This window comes from Plasmodium inui, assembly GCF_000524495.1.
Source record: "Plasmodium inui San Antonio 1 unplaced genomic scaffold supercont1.9, whole genome shotgun sequence".
NCBI lineage: Eukaryota > Apicomplexa > Aconoidasida > Haemosporida > Plasmodiidae > Plasmodium > Plasmodium inui.
Genome location: NW_008481843.1, coordinates 619242 through 631155, shown reverse-complemented (window position 1 = coordinate 631155; position 11914 = coordinate 619242). Strand labels below are relative to the sequence as shown.

The window sequence follows — 11914 nt, the reverse complement described above, 5'->3', positions numbered from 1 at the left end:
TTTTTTTTCCTGATCAGCCCAGCGTGCACTTGGGTCAACTCGCACAGCCGCTTTTGGTCGCTCCTTCAAATGAACGAGCCCGGGGAGGATACGTGGAAGGTTTTTATTTTTTTTAAAGAAAAAAAGGAATGCCATAGAGGATTCCCCAAATGACTCGCAAAAAATGGAGCGCCAAGTTGTAAATTAAATTGTCAGGAAAAGAAAACTGTCCCTTTTTGCGCGTTATACAAATGGGAGTCCTGTTTCAAAAAGGGCGACATTACTTGAGGTGCATTTTTGCATGCGTGCAGACGTATACATGGTAGGGGGTGGGGAGGGTGTGGGAAAAAAGCGCACGCACATCCGGCGTTGTGCTGTTTTTCATGCCTGCCGACTGACTTGCACGTCGCATTAGAATTTGGATTCCCATTAGCATGATGTTTGTTGATTTTTTCCCTCCCATGGGGTGAGAATAAATCCCAGTGCTCAGTTGCCCACTTTGTGGAATTCTGTTACGCAGCTAGGAAAGGCGGTTCTCTCGGGGAGCACTTGGCGGAGGTACTTACCTAACAGGGGAACAAATGGGGAGCCGGGGAGGAGCACATCCAATGATGGAGTTTTCTTTTTTTTTTTTTTTGCTGCAACATGGTCCCAATAATGAGTTATATATTTTTTGTAACAGTACTCTTCCGAGGTGGCATACCTTCCCCGCTGAAATGCTTAATGAAAGCTCACTGGATGTACGCATTCCTCGCCACGGAGCAGCAATACACTTGCATGACTTGCATGGCGTCTTAAAGAGGTGCTCACATATTTGAGAACAACCGAATGGGGAGCGGATCCTCCTGTAATTCGCCTCTTTGCAATCATCTTCGCTTTACACGAAGGGCCGCAAAACGTTGCAAGATGCGGCAAGACGAGGTACCCATTTTCTCAAAAGGGGAACAACCTTTTTTAAACGTTTATTAAAATGGATGCAGTTACTTAAACGTAGGAGAGAGAGAAAAAAATGGCAATAAAGATGGCAAGATAATTTAGCGAGAAAAATGGTCCTGTGAAGCAACCCAGTAAAGCGGCCCAATAAAAGAGGCGCAATTAATGCAGTCCGCCTGATGGCGTATCAAAAAGAGCATACGTGTGAGCATTCCAAAGGCAGGGCAAACCGATGCACCCCGGGCAGAGTAACTGCTGATCGTTCGCAATTCCTACTGGGCAAATACGTCCCCATCTCGTCCGATGCGCCGCCATGCTGTGTGTACTTCCCTGTCCTGTGTGGAGAGATTCTGCCTTGTGAGGAGCGGCCCTGCCCTGTGCTACCCTCTCTGCTTCGCCCTCTGTGCCTTTCTCTGCTGCCTAATTGTTCAGCTGAAAGTACTTAAACTCGTAAGCCAACTTCCCCTTGGCGATGACTCTCAGGAAGTCTCGAATTTGGTGCATCTTCAGGTACTTCTTCGCAAGGTACTGCAGTAGAGGAGGGGGGGATGATTCGCAGAGAAAGGGAACAAATACAATTATGAATACGTGCAAGTATGTGTAGAATGGCTATAAACACGGAGAGTAACACGCGTGGTCGCTCACTCAGGAGGGCTAACCTTTATGTAGCGCTTGGAGAAGGGGATGTGCACCGTGATGTAGATCTTGCAGTCGTCCGAGGTGACCACTATTTTGTTCTTCAGATTGTTGGTCTTTTTATCCACCTTAATTTTGTCCTTAAAAAATTGTTCCTGTTATGGGGGACATACGCGATGGTAGAAAATGTCAGCACGGTGGTGCTTTCACCTCTTAAGGGGGCAGGCAGGCAGGACGACCCACGTCAATGACGAGGACGTGTCATAAGAAACACCCCGTTCACATGTACGAACGGGCATCAGCAGATGCGAATCTACACTGGGAGGATTACCAATCCGCTAATATCAAGGATGGTATCCTTTACTGGCTTCGTACAGTCCAGGACGTACTTAACCCCCTTGGTGCTTTTCATAGCCTTGGGTTTTTTCACAGCTATTTTACTCTTCTTCCCATTTTTCTTTTTCTGCTTTTTTACGATTTTGGATTCCTTCTTGGCTACCATTGTTGTTAATATTTCAGAGGGGGTGTCGGTAGAATTCGACAAATAAGTGTACTTCCTAAATGGTTAATTCGCTTTTTTTTGTGCGGCTTTGGTATGGACTCCTTCTGAAGATGCCAGAAGGGGATGAAGTTACGGTGAGTTATTTTACAATATGGGGACTTCGAAATACGGAATGTGCTTCTTCACTCTTTTCTATGTATCACTTAACGTGTATGTTTTTTTTTTCTTTTTTTTTTCTTCTTTTTCCGACGTTTGGGCGTTTAAAATTGCTCACAGCAACCGTGAGCGGCCATTCGCTTTTTTCCGTTTCGTTCTATTGTAGGCGTGAAGAGAGCCGTGTGATGATTGTTACCAGAGAAAGTGCGCAAATTAAGAAAAAAAAAAAAAAAAACCCAAACAATCGGGGGGTGGTAAAAAGGGGCATCAAAATTGTGTCAAGAGAGCAGCAACGCAGCGTCAAAGTTGAACGTGATGACGCAAAGTTGCATCGAGGTAACTGCAAAGTTACATCGTAATGGCGAAGAGTTTCCCGCAAGTGCCTCTTACGTTTTTCCTCCGGGGGGACGTAACAAAAACGGAACGGCACACGTGATTTTTTTTCTTTTCAAGGCAAAATATAGCACGCACTTGCGATTCGCTTTTTACTCCCGTTGCCTAGGAACGCCCTGCCCCCCTGAAGCATACGAGGCAAATGTATGCATATAAGGCATATACAGAAACAACGTATGTGCCACGTTTCTGGGGTGGAGGAAAAAAAATCCTGAGGCACCGCCTCGTTATGGTATTAATACTGCCCCACTGAAGAGTAGTATAACGGCCTTTTTTTATTGGACCCGGCGCCTTCGTAGTAACACTTTTTTTTTTTCTTTTTTTCCGTTCTTATATTACCCCCCAATGGGGGCTGCACAGGGGGAATTTTACCCTGTGTCGTGTATCATCCACGTGAAGGGAAGAAAGAAAAAATTGTGGAATTATACATCTTCAGTTTTTTTTTTTCGTCCTGCCGAACCGTTTGTCAGGATTGCGCTAAACTAATTCACTATTTTATCGTCTCACCCGCCGCCGCCTCAGTGCCTTCCCTTTCTGTTTCCCCCTCAAATGAAAGTAAAAATTGGAAATTTTTCAAAAATAAGCGGCGAGAAAGAGCAGAAAGAAAAAGGGAGCAAAACCTTCCCCGTGGTGAATCCCCCTCCCTTGTGTCAATCGTAACGCAAATGAATTATTCACGCGAGAATTGCGACGGGTAATTGGTTACCACGCTAGTTTGCCCCAAACGAATCGTCAGTCCAAATTTACTTATCCTTAAGTGGGCACCCAGTGATACCTTCGTTGGAGGAGAGCAGCGGGGAAGTAGATAACCCCGTGAGGTGTTGGAAGTTCAACGTGGGTTCACGCCAGATGGGGATTCTCCAACGCCTGTTTTTCTCGCGCCCCATGGGAAAGAAAAAGACAACCAGGTGGCGGACCCATATTTGTGCCGCGGAATTGTGCCGCGAAATTGTCCACCGCTGTAAAAAACCCTCATTCCATTTTGTAGCCCTCTTTAAAAAAAAAAATGGGAAGCTACTTAGGTGGGACACCTTTGCAGAGTCCATATTATTAACTACTTGATCGAAAAAAACTGCTTTTGAAAAACAAACAAAACAAACTAAACGGGGGCGCACCGCCGCGACGCTAACGTCATGCCTCGTGCGGGGAAAAAAATCACAAAAAAAAGGGGTTTTCCCTGGTGGTATGCTGTGTGCACAGCGTTGGAGAGGGGGCGTCGGATGCTCGGCGGGGATTTCCCACCCTAGGGATGAATGCGTTATGACGTTACCGCGCTACCGATACACACTACCGATACACGCTACCCATTGACGCTACCCCTTCACGCATCACGCCACCGCTTAGCGCATCAGTGCGGCTAAAACTTCATTTGCTTGGCATTGCCTGGGACGACAAAGTAGGGCGGGAGGTTCTTCGTGGTGACGGACAGGGGGCAGAGAATTTCTATCAAGTAGTCGTTCTGCGCCTCCGCACTGCCCTGCGCTGCATCCGCGCCCTTCTCACTCCTCCCCGTATCTTCACCCACCTCCGATTCGAAGAGACGCACACTCTGCACATGCACGAACGCAGCTATGTTCATCAGATGCACATAATGAAGGTCTTTCGAGTAGGAGACTCCCAAAATGCAGTGCGTCAGGTTGCTAATATTCCCATTATACAAACTAACCGTTACGTTTTCCCTCTGTATGTTCCTCGCATCCGCTGGTAATGCTGACAAAGGCACAGCCAAGTTTGTGTCTAGCTTAATGAACCTAGTATGACTATACTTAAACGAAATGACGTGGCTCTTTCTGTGGACGTTCTTCGTCACTATAATATCTTTCGTAAAATATTCATAGTACCACAGATTTTTGCAGTACCTTACTCGGTTATTATCTGATGGGATCACTCCTTCGTACTTGGGCATGCCTACAATTTCGACTGGGTCGACTGGATCATCCGTGTCGTTGTTGTCGTTTCGCTGTTTATCCGCGGGGGACACAGCGGACAGAGAGGTTGGCTTATGGCGTGTCTCGGCCAGGGGGTCCCTCCGGGAATGATAGCGGTAGTCCCGCTCGTAGTCACGGTTGTAGTCTCTGTCGTAGTCACCGCCATAGTCGCGCCCCCGGTCCGCGCCGAGCCTAGAAAACTCGTCCCCATACTGGTCCTTCAGCGAGTAGTGCAAAAAGGCGTTGTCAATCACGACGACGATGTTTATGCCGTATATTTCAATCAGGTTCTTAATGACTAGGTGATCGGCCTCGGAGGGAACGTTTAAAATGAACCCCGCGGCGTAAATGCTCTCCTGCTCGGCATCCGATTTGACGCCACACGAGACGCAGTTCAGATTGTTCAGCAGCATCAGGTGAACGCAGCTGCTTATGCACTCATTTAAGTGATAGTACAGATTGATGTCTTCATTCAGGTCGAGGTAGCCAAAGTAGTAATCCAGTGCATACTTCATCCGATTCATTGGGTCGTAAACAAAGGAACTCATAATCCCAGGCCCCCTATTCAATTCGACCTTGTCACAGGTACACTTGGTATCTGCTTCAATAAAGATCGGTTTGAATCCTGACTTTAATGCATAATTGAGGAGTATCAACGAGACGGAACTTTTTCCTGAGTTGTTATTTCCTGTAATGAGAACTCTGGGTCCAATTTTTTTCTTCTTCTTTGCCAACTTTCTGTAGGCATCCAGAATATACGATAAGGATAAGTAATCCCTCATTGTGCTGTTCCCACTTTCATACTCCTGCAGAGTTCGACCTTTTATCTGAATTGTGCATCCTGTGAATGTATAGATGGCAAATTTTCTGTTACACCCAAATTTGTACTCCTTATCAATAATTAACTCTTTTCCAAATATTTCCGCCGTGCTTGGGAAGTCGCCATTGCCACTGCTGTTGTACTCGTTTTTGTGTCCTACACCTCTTCCGCTGGGTAATAAACGAACTTTAACGCATTCTTCTTCATCCTCTTCGTCAAATTTGGTATACTTTTCCAGGGTCACTATTCGTAGCTCTCGGAAGGCCTTCAAGTGATAAATCCGTGTGTTTCCGGAGTTAGCCATTTTGTGCTCTCCTTATTTTGCATGAAAAGGATTAATGTCTCTAACTGGGCTACTTTTTTCCCATATGCCGCGTTCTTTATTTGTTTTATTCTTTTTTTTTCTCTCCCCCCTTCCCCAGGGGTTATTCCCCATATCGTAGGTACCACCTTTATGGGGAGGTGACGGCTTCAACGTATGTGTTATATCCCTCCCGATGCGCAATTTGTGTAGAAGGCGTGTATAAAGGAAAATAACCCCATTGGTGTATGTTCTTACTCCCCCCTTTTTGTTGTGGCCACCCCATGTGACGGCTAGCCAATTTTTTCTTTTTTTTTTTTTCCAAAAAGTTATGAACCGTTCAGGCGAAAAGGAAGGTTTCGTTTCCCATCCTGCAATTTTTTTTTTTCTGTTTACCCCAAAATTGCGCCGCTACCGTTATCGTTGCAGATAGGTTATCGTTGCAGATAGGTTATCGTTGCAGGTAGGTTATCTTTGCAGGTACGGTTATCGTTGCAGGTACGGTTATCGTTGCAGGTACGGTTATCGTTACAGTTACGCTTATCGTTACAGTTACGCTTATCGTTACAGTTACCGTTATCGTAACCATTCCCCGTTGCTGCTTCCCTCTGAGGAGAAATCGTCCCCTCAGTGGTGGTCTTCACTGGGTGGGAAGTTTCTCCCCTCTGCATTTGTTAGGGGACGCTTTGCACTTGGCAATTTATCCCACCATGCACTTCTTTTCCCATGTTGCTGCTTCACATTTTTTTACCCCCCAGCGTGAAAGAGAATTCCCTCTGAAAAGGTCGCCCATCCTATCCCGCGTATTCTTGGGGGGAAAAAAGAAGAAACGACGTCTCGTATAGATCGATTATATATGCATAAAATAGGTGACTTCTTTTCTTTTTTGCCATTTTTGTAACATACATCGCGTCGTTTCTTTTTCTCCATTTTGTGTGCCCACGAAGACTGCCCCCCTTGACCGAACTCGCCGAGCAAACCATTTTTCCCGATCTGGTCTCTTTTCCGCCGTGATACGGCAAATAAACGGGACATCATGTAGCCTTGAGCTTGAGTAGGCATCTTTCCCCCCACAAGGAGCCTCCGCACCGGACATACAACGGCGCATCATATCCCCCGTCGTTCCTCTGCCACATTTTCTGCCAAACAAGATGGGCACGCCCGAACGGGGAGTATCACCCCCCCCTGAGGAGGAAGACAAAAAGGAGAAACGAGTCATTATCATTCTTGAAGGGGCCCACTTGCAGCTAATCGAAACGAAGAGGTACATTTACGAGCTGGCTAACACCATGAAGCATAAGCACTTATTAAGAGACACAAAAAAAGAAGAGGAGATGAGAAACTTCAGACCGGATATCCTACACCAGTGCCTAATTCACCTCTTAGAAAGTGCACTGAATAAATATGGCCTCCTACAAGTTTACATAAAAACACATGACAATCAACTATTCTTTGTCTCTTCGAATTTAAAAATCCCGAAAACGTATGACCAGTTCGAATCCCTAATGGTCACCTTCCTACGAAAATATAAAATAAAGGCAAATGAGAAAAATTTGTGCTTGCTAAAATTTCTGAAAAATGACTATAACGCTATTTTACCAATTAATGGAAAAAAAATTGGCCTATCTGTAAAGGGCAGGAAAGTACATTTGCCTGCCTATGTTCAGAATTTCCAGAACGAAAATATGCCCGTCACTTTTTTCATTGGGGCGGTGGCCTACTCCAACCCAATTATGAAGCTTGAGAATCTGGACGACAACATTAGCATTTCTGAGTTCAGCCTCAGTGCCGCCACGTGCTGCTCTACCATATGCTCAGAGTTTGAGAATCTGTGGGGCGTCTTCTGATGCGTCGCTGCGGTGGATTTTACCGCTGGAGTGCTCCTTTTCTCACGGCAGCACCACCGCTTGCGGTTTCTCGATTGCTAAACTTTTTTTGTTCATTTTTTTTAATTTTTTACGCCCACGCGACATCGGACAATTTGTGCACGTACCGATCGGCACGGCTGACATTTGAAAAAGAGGAAAGCAAACGGTTTTATTTTTCCCACCCGCAAAATTATAAATTCGTTGTAAAAATGTTGAAATTTTCTTTCTTTTTATTTGAATTATTTTTTATTTTTTTTATTTTTTCCCCGCAAACTCTGTTGTGCCCTAATTGGAGGCCATACCTTCCATTCAAACTTTGTTTCAACCACTTTGATAAGCCCTTCCATCGGAATGGTACCTCCTCAGGGTGAGTAACTGTGTCCACGTTTGGCAGTTTGCTGCGGATATGTAATGGGGAAAGTATGTGGGGAGGTGTATGGCCGACCGCTTCTTCCCCACATGAGTATCACACTCCTTTTCCGCTTTTTTTCATTTTCTTATTTTATTTTTCTTGGAGAAGAATAATGTCTTAACGTTAACGGCACTAAAAAAGCATATTTTTTTTAAAAAAAAAGGACTTTTAAAAAGGGAGAAATGCAAAAAAAAAAAAAAAAACTCAAAATGAAGCAAAATAAGGTAACATAGAAAATAACATAAAATGACATAGCAGACGTGGTAGCCTTGGTACATGTGTTAGACGAGATAACAACAGGAATAAACATAGTAATTGTGGGGTGATGAAAGGAATCATAAAAGGGCGTGACATGTGCTCGACACATGTTAGACTACTGGACGCATATACACTGTGCACGTTACACGTTATATACACAGTGTAAATATGCTCACTTGGAGGGGGGAGGGGGGGAGAAAGGGGTTCACACGTAGTCACATATATGCACACATGTGTACGGACGTAGGCACGTACGCATGTATATATATATGTGTCCAATTTTAAAAAAAAAGGTGAGGGGGGGATGCAGGCACGTACACATAATAGATGCACACATACATGCATCCTTACATGCATATTTACATGCATACCCACATGCTCACTTGCCACACACACATTTGCCGTACACGCGGCACTGCCACAAATGCACCTCCGCGTGCACAATACTCGCCGCAAAGGCACGCGACATGGAGGGGATATGAATGGACACACGTTGGGGGGCACTGCCTTTACTGAATTTGTCGCGCTCTGTCAAATTGATGCCGCATTTTCTGCCACTCATGCGGCCTCTACGGACGTGATCGTCTCGATTGCTGCTATTGTATCGATTGCTGCTATTGTATCGATTGTTGCTATTGTATCGATTGCCACGATTGTATCGATTTCTGCGATTGTATTGATTGTTTCGATTGTATTGATTGTTTCGATTGTATTGATTGTTGCAATTGTATTGATTGTTTCGATTGTATTGATTTCTGTGATTGTATTGATTTCCACGATTGCCGCGCTTCTTCCTGTACTGCCACTACAATCGCTTCATTTTCCTGTTCTTCTTTTCCACGAATGGGGGCGGCTACCCCTTCCAAAATTAGGTCTTCTTTTTGGGAAAGTACCTCCACAACCAGGAGAAGTACCCCAGTTGCACGTCTCCTCCACTGCTGTCCGCGGCATTTTTACTGGTACCCGCATTTTTTTTTGAATTACTGTCCGCATCGCTTTTCGCTTTATTATCAGGTGTCGCAGGTTTAGGCTTAGGGTCTGTGCTGTTTACTCCCTTTTGGGCTTGGTCTTTTACCGCACTTTCATTTTCGCTTTTTCTCGGAGATGGGCTTATATCTTCAGGTTTTTTCACAACCTTTATGTTTTTTGCGATCAGTGTTTTTTTTACCGGTTGGTTTAAGTCCTGAGGGAAGGAACAAAAAAAAAATAAATAAATAAATAAAATACGACGTTGTGTTGGTGTGGTCCAGGAATAACTACGAAGCGAAGGTGTCTCACTCTCGATCTATCTACGTATCTCCTTTTTTTTTATTTTATCCTCGACGTACGGAGATGCATCTCCGTTCGCCCCCCCACTACTTAAGCAATTGCCCCATTTCAGCTCGATAAAAATTGCATGCAAAGGTCAGGTAAAAATGGAAATACAGCCAAAAAATTATGACTCACCAAAGGGGGAAAAAAAAAAAGGAAAAATAATAAATACAACAGACGGAAGAGTAAGCAACGATAGGTACGTTTTGAGCACCTCCTTCTGTTCGGAGACGAAGGCGATCTACCTTTTAACCATCACGTCGTGGCACATACGTCGCATCGCAAAAGAGGACGCGTAAATCCACCGCCATCTGCTGGTATGCACAATTGTATACATGCATATAACATCCATTTGCACACAGACGCAGGCATATACGGTATGAACGCGGTTGCGGGGGGGAGGCGACGGGACACACTTCTTTGCCTGATTTGATCTGTTTTTTCCTTACCTCTTCTTCTTTCGAATTAGGTTTCTTTAATTTTATATTGGGGTTGCTGGTCGTGGGTGGTTTATTAACTTTAGTCATTTTCGTTACTTGTTAATTTCTTCTTTATTAAAAACAAAATTTATATTCCTGGTTATGGCTGTATTTTGTTTTGTTTCATGTATACAAAATGGGAGAAACGGGGGGGTGGTTGTACATGAAATTCTTTTATTCCTATCTGTGTGATGTATTATGGTAGGTGGCAACTTCGGGAGCGTATGCGAATATGCAAGTGCGAATGTGTACTGACGAATGTACAAGGCTTGCGAACGCGTTACGCAGGGGTGGGGGATACAAAAGGTCACGCGCATTCGAGATTCGAATGTACATATGTATATATATATTTATATACACAGTATCGTACATGCATTAAGGACATACATACGTACATGCATACATCCATACAATGAGAAAGGTGAAAAAAAAAATTCAAAGAAATGTGATATTTCAAAGACAAAAAAATAAGTTAAAGAAAAAAATAATAGCAAATTAGGTACAATGCGTGATTTCTTTTACATACGGTTTCACTAAATCATATTCAGAATGAACAAGGAGAGAGGAGCCGTTCAGCAAAATTCACGTAATGATTAAAAAAAAAAAAAAAACTAGTGCGATGGCATGACATAACGTAGCATTATATCACGGCAATGTAACGATAAAGCGATAAAACGGCAAACAATAAACGAGAAAAATAAATATTGCGCGTGTTTTGCTACTCCAAATGGTACGCATACGCATATTGAAAAACGCGAATGAGTAAGCGCTTATTACTTATGCTTTGCTGTACTATACGTACGTACGCAATGCATTGTGCGCGAAGTTATAATATCAGGTTACAAAAGCTGATTGCTTTTTTCGTATACTTAAAAAATGGTTAGTATCTTTTTATTTGTTCGCGGTTTCTGTTAAAAATAAAAAAAATTCTTTTTTTTTTGTCATTGCTCCTTTTTTGCTTGCGCTTTATATTTTTGACCAATTAAAAAAACGTAAATGGACGATGAACTGATAAACGGCAAAAACAATGAAGCGATGATGCAGTTTAAGACGTACTCAACACTGCAGTGAGGTAACAAATGTAACAATAATATTATGCGGCAAATATATGTGCTTATATATTTACGCATCCAATAAAAAAAGGGTTACTACTCTCTGCTACCACGAATGGTACAATTCTACCATGCTGCTATTATATACTGCGCTGCGGTAGTCTCATAAACGTTATATTGCTGCCAGCAAGCTAAATAAATAGGGGGCAAGCATAATATAATTTTATACTTCGATGCCACAGCGTTTCTTTTATATACGTACAGGCGGGCACGTAATATATAAATACTAGGGTTATATAAATCACGTATGTAATAACGCAAATATATATAATAATATGCACGGCTACTTATGGCCCTTCGTATTAGTGCTATTCACACGTATACGCTGCTTTTTCAGCACGAATGAGGAATTAAGCAGAAGTCGACCCATTCGCAATTATATACAATTGTACATAATATTTTTCCCTAAAATTATTCTCTAAGTACGTTTCTTCACCTAACGCTTGGCACGTACTTGATCCCAGTACTGAATTGTAAGGGCGCAGTTTTTAACAGCATAATTGCATTGCCATGTACAGATATAAATTTTATATGCATAGGCGCGGTGCATATAATATATATTTATTATATATTACATATGCTTAACATCTTTAGTCCTAAAGAAGTGAACTGAAAAAGCGTCAATTATTACGATGGGTGGTATATATATACCTTTTAAATATGCATATTGTACAGTAGGTACGTTTTATGTATACTTATATACATCTTCAATACAGCACGTAGTAAACGGGCGTGTGGGGGGTAGAGTACTAAACAAAAGCTTTATAGAAGAACATCACTATAGATAGGGCAAAAAAATTAGTACTTAAATTGTACGAAACGGTAA

The 11914-nt window shown here is 43.1% G+C and overlaps 4 protein-coding genes across 4 annotated transcripts; 1 reads left to right on the top strand and 3 right to left on the bottom strand.

Annotated features, from left to right (window-relative positions):
* Nucleotides 1–1332: 1332 nt before the first annotated feature.
* Nucleotides 1333–2050, bottom strand: C922_02626 (ribosomal protein L22e; the record flags this gene model as incomplete). The annotated part of the gene is made up of 3 exons (XM_008818225.1): nucleotides 1333–1440; nucleotides 1572–1703; nucleotides 1880–2050. 3 exons carry the CDS (start codon nucleotides 2048–2050, stop codon nucleotides 1333–1335), a joined length of 411 nt encoding a protein of 136 aa, XP_008816447.1.
* Nucleotides 2051–3956: 1906 nt separating this feature from the next.
* On the bottom strand, nucleotides 3957–5651 carry C922_02625 (hypothetical protein; the record flags this gene model as incomplete). Its single annotated transcript, XM_008818224.1, has 1 exon — nucleotides 3957–5651. The coding sequence occupies one exon, from the start codon at nucleotides 5649–5651 to the stop codon at nucleotides 3957–3959; it is 1695 nt and encodes a 564-aa protein (XP_008816446.1).
* A 1148-nt stretch (nucleotides 5652–6799) lies between these two features.
* On the top strand, nucleotides 6800–7495 carry C922_02624 (hypothetical protein; the record flags this gene model as incomplete). Its single annotated transcript, XM_008818223.1, has 1 exon — nucleotides 6800–7495. One exon carries the CDS (start codon nucleotides 6800–6802, stop codon nucleotides 7493–7495), a length of 696 nt encoding a protein of 231 aa, XP_008816445.1.
* A 1559-nt stretch (nucleotides 7496–9054) lies between these two features.
* C922_02623 (hypothetical protein) lies at nucleotides 9055–10024 on the bottom strand (the record flags this gene model as incomplete). The annotated part of the gene is made up of 2 exons (XM_008818222.1): nucleotides 9055–9369; nucleotides 9947–10024. The coding sequence occupies 2 exons, from the start codon at nucleotides 10022–10024 to the stop codon at nucleotides 9055–9057; spliced, it is 393 nt and encodes a 130-aa protein (XP_008816444.1).
* Between the last annotated feature and the right edge of the window lie 1890 nt (nucleotides 10025–11914).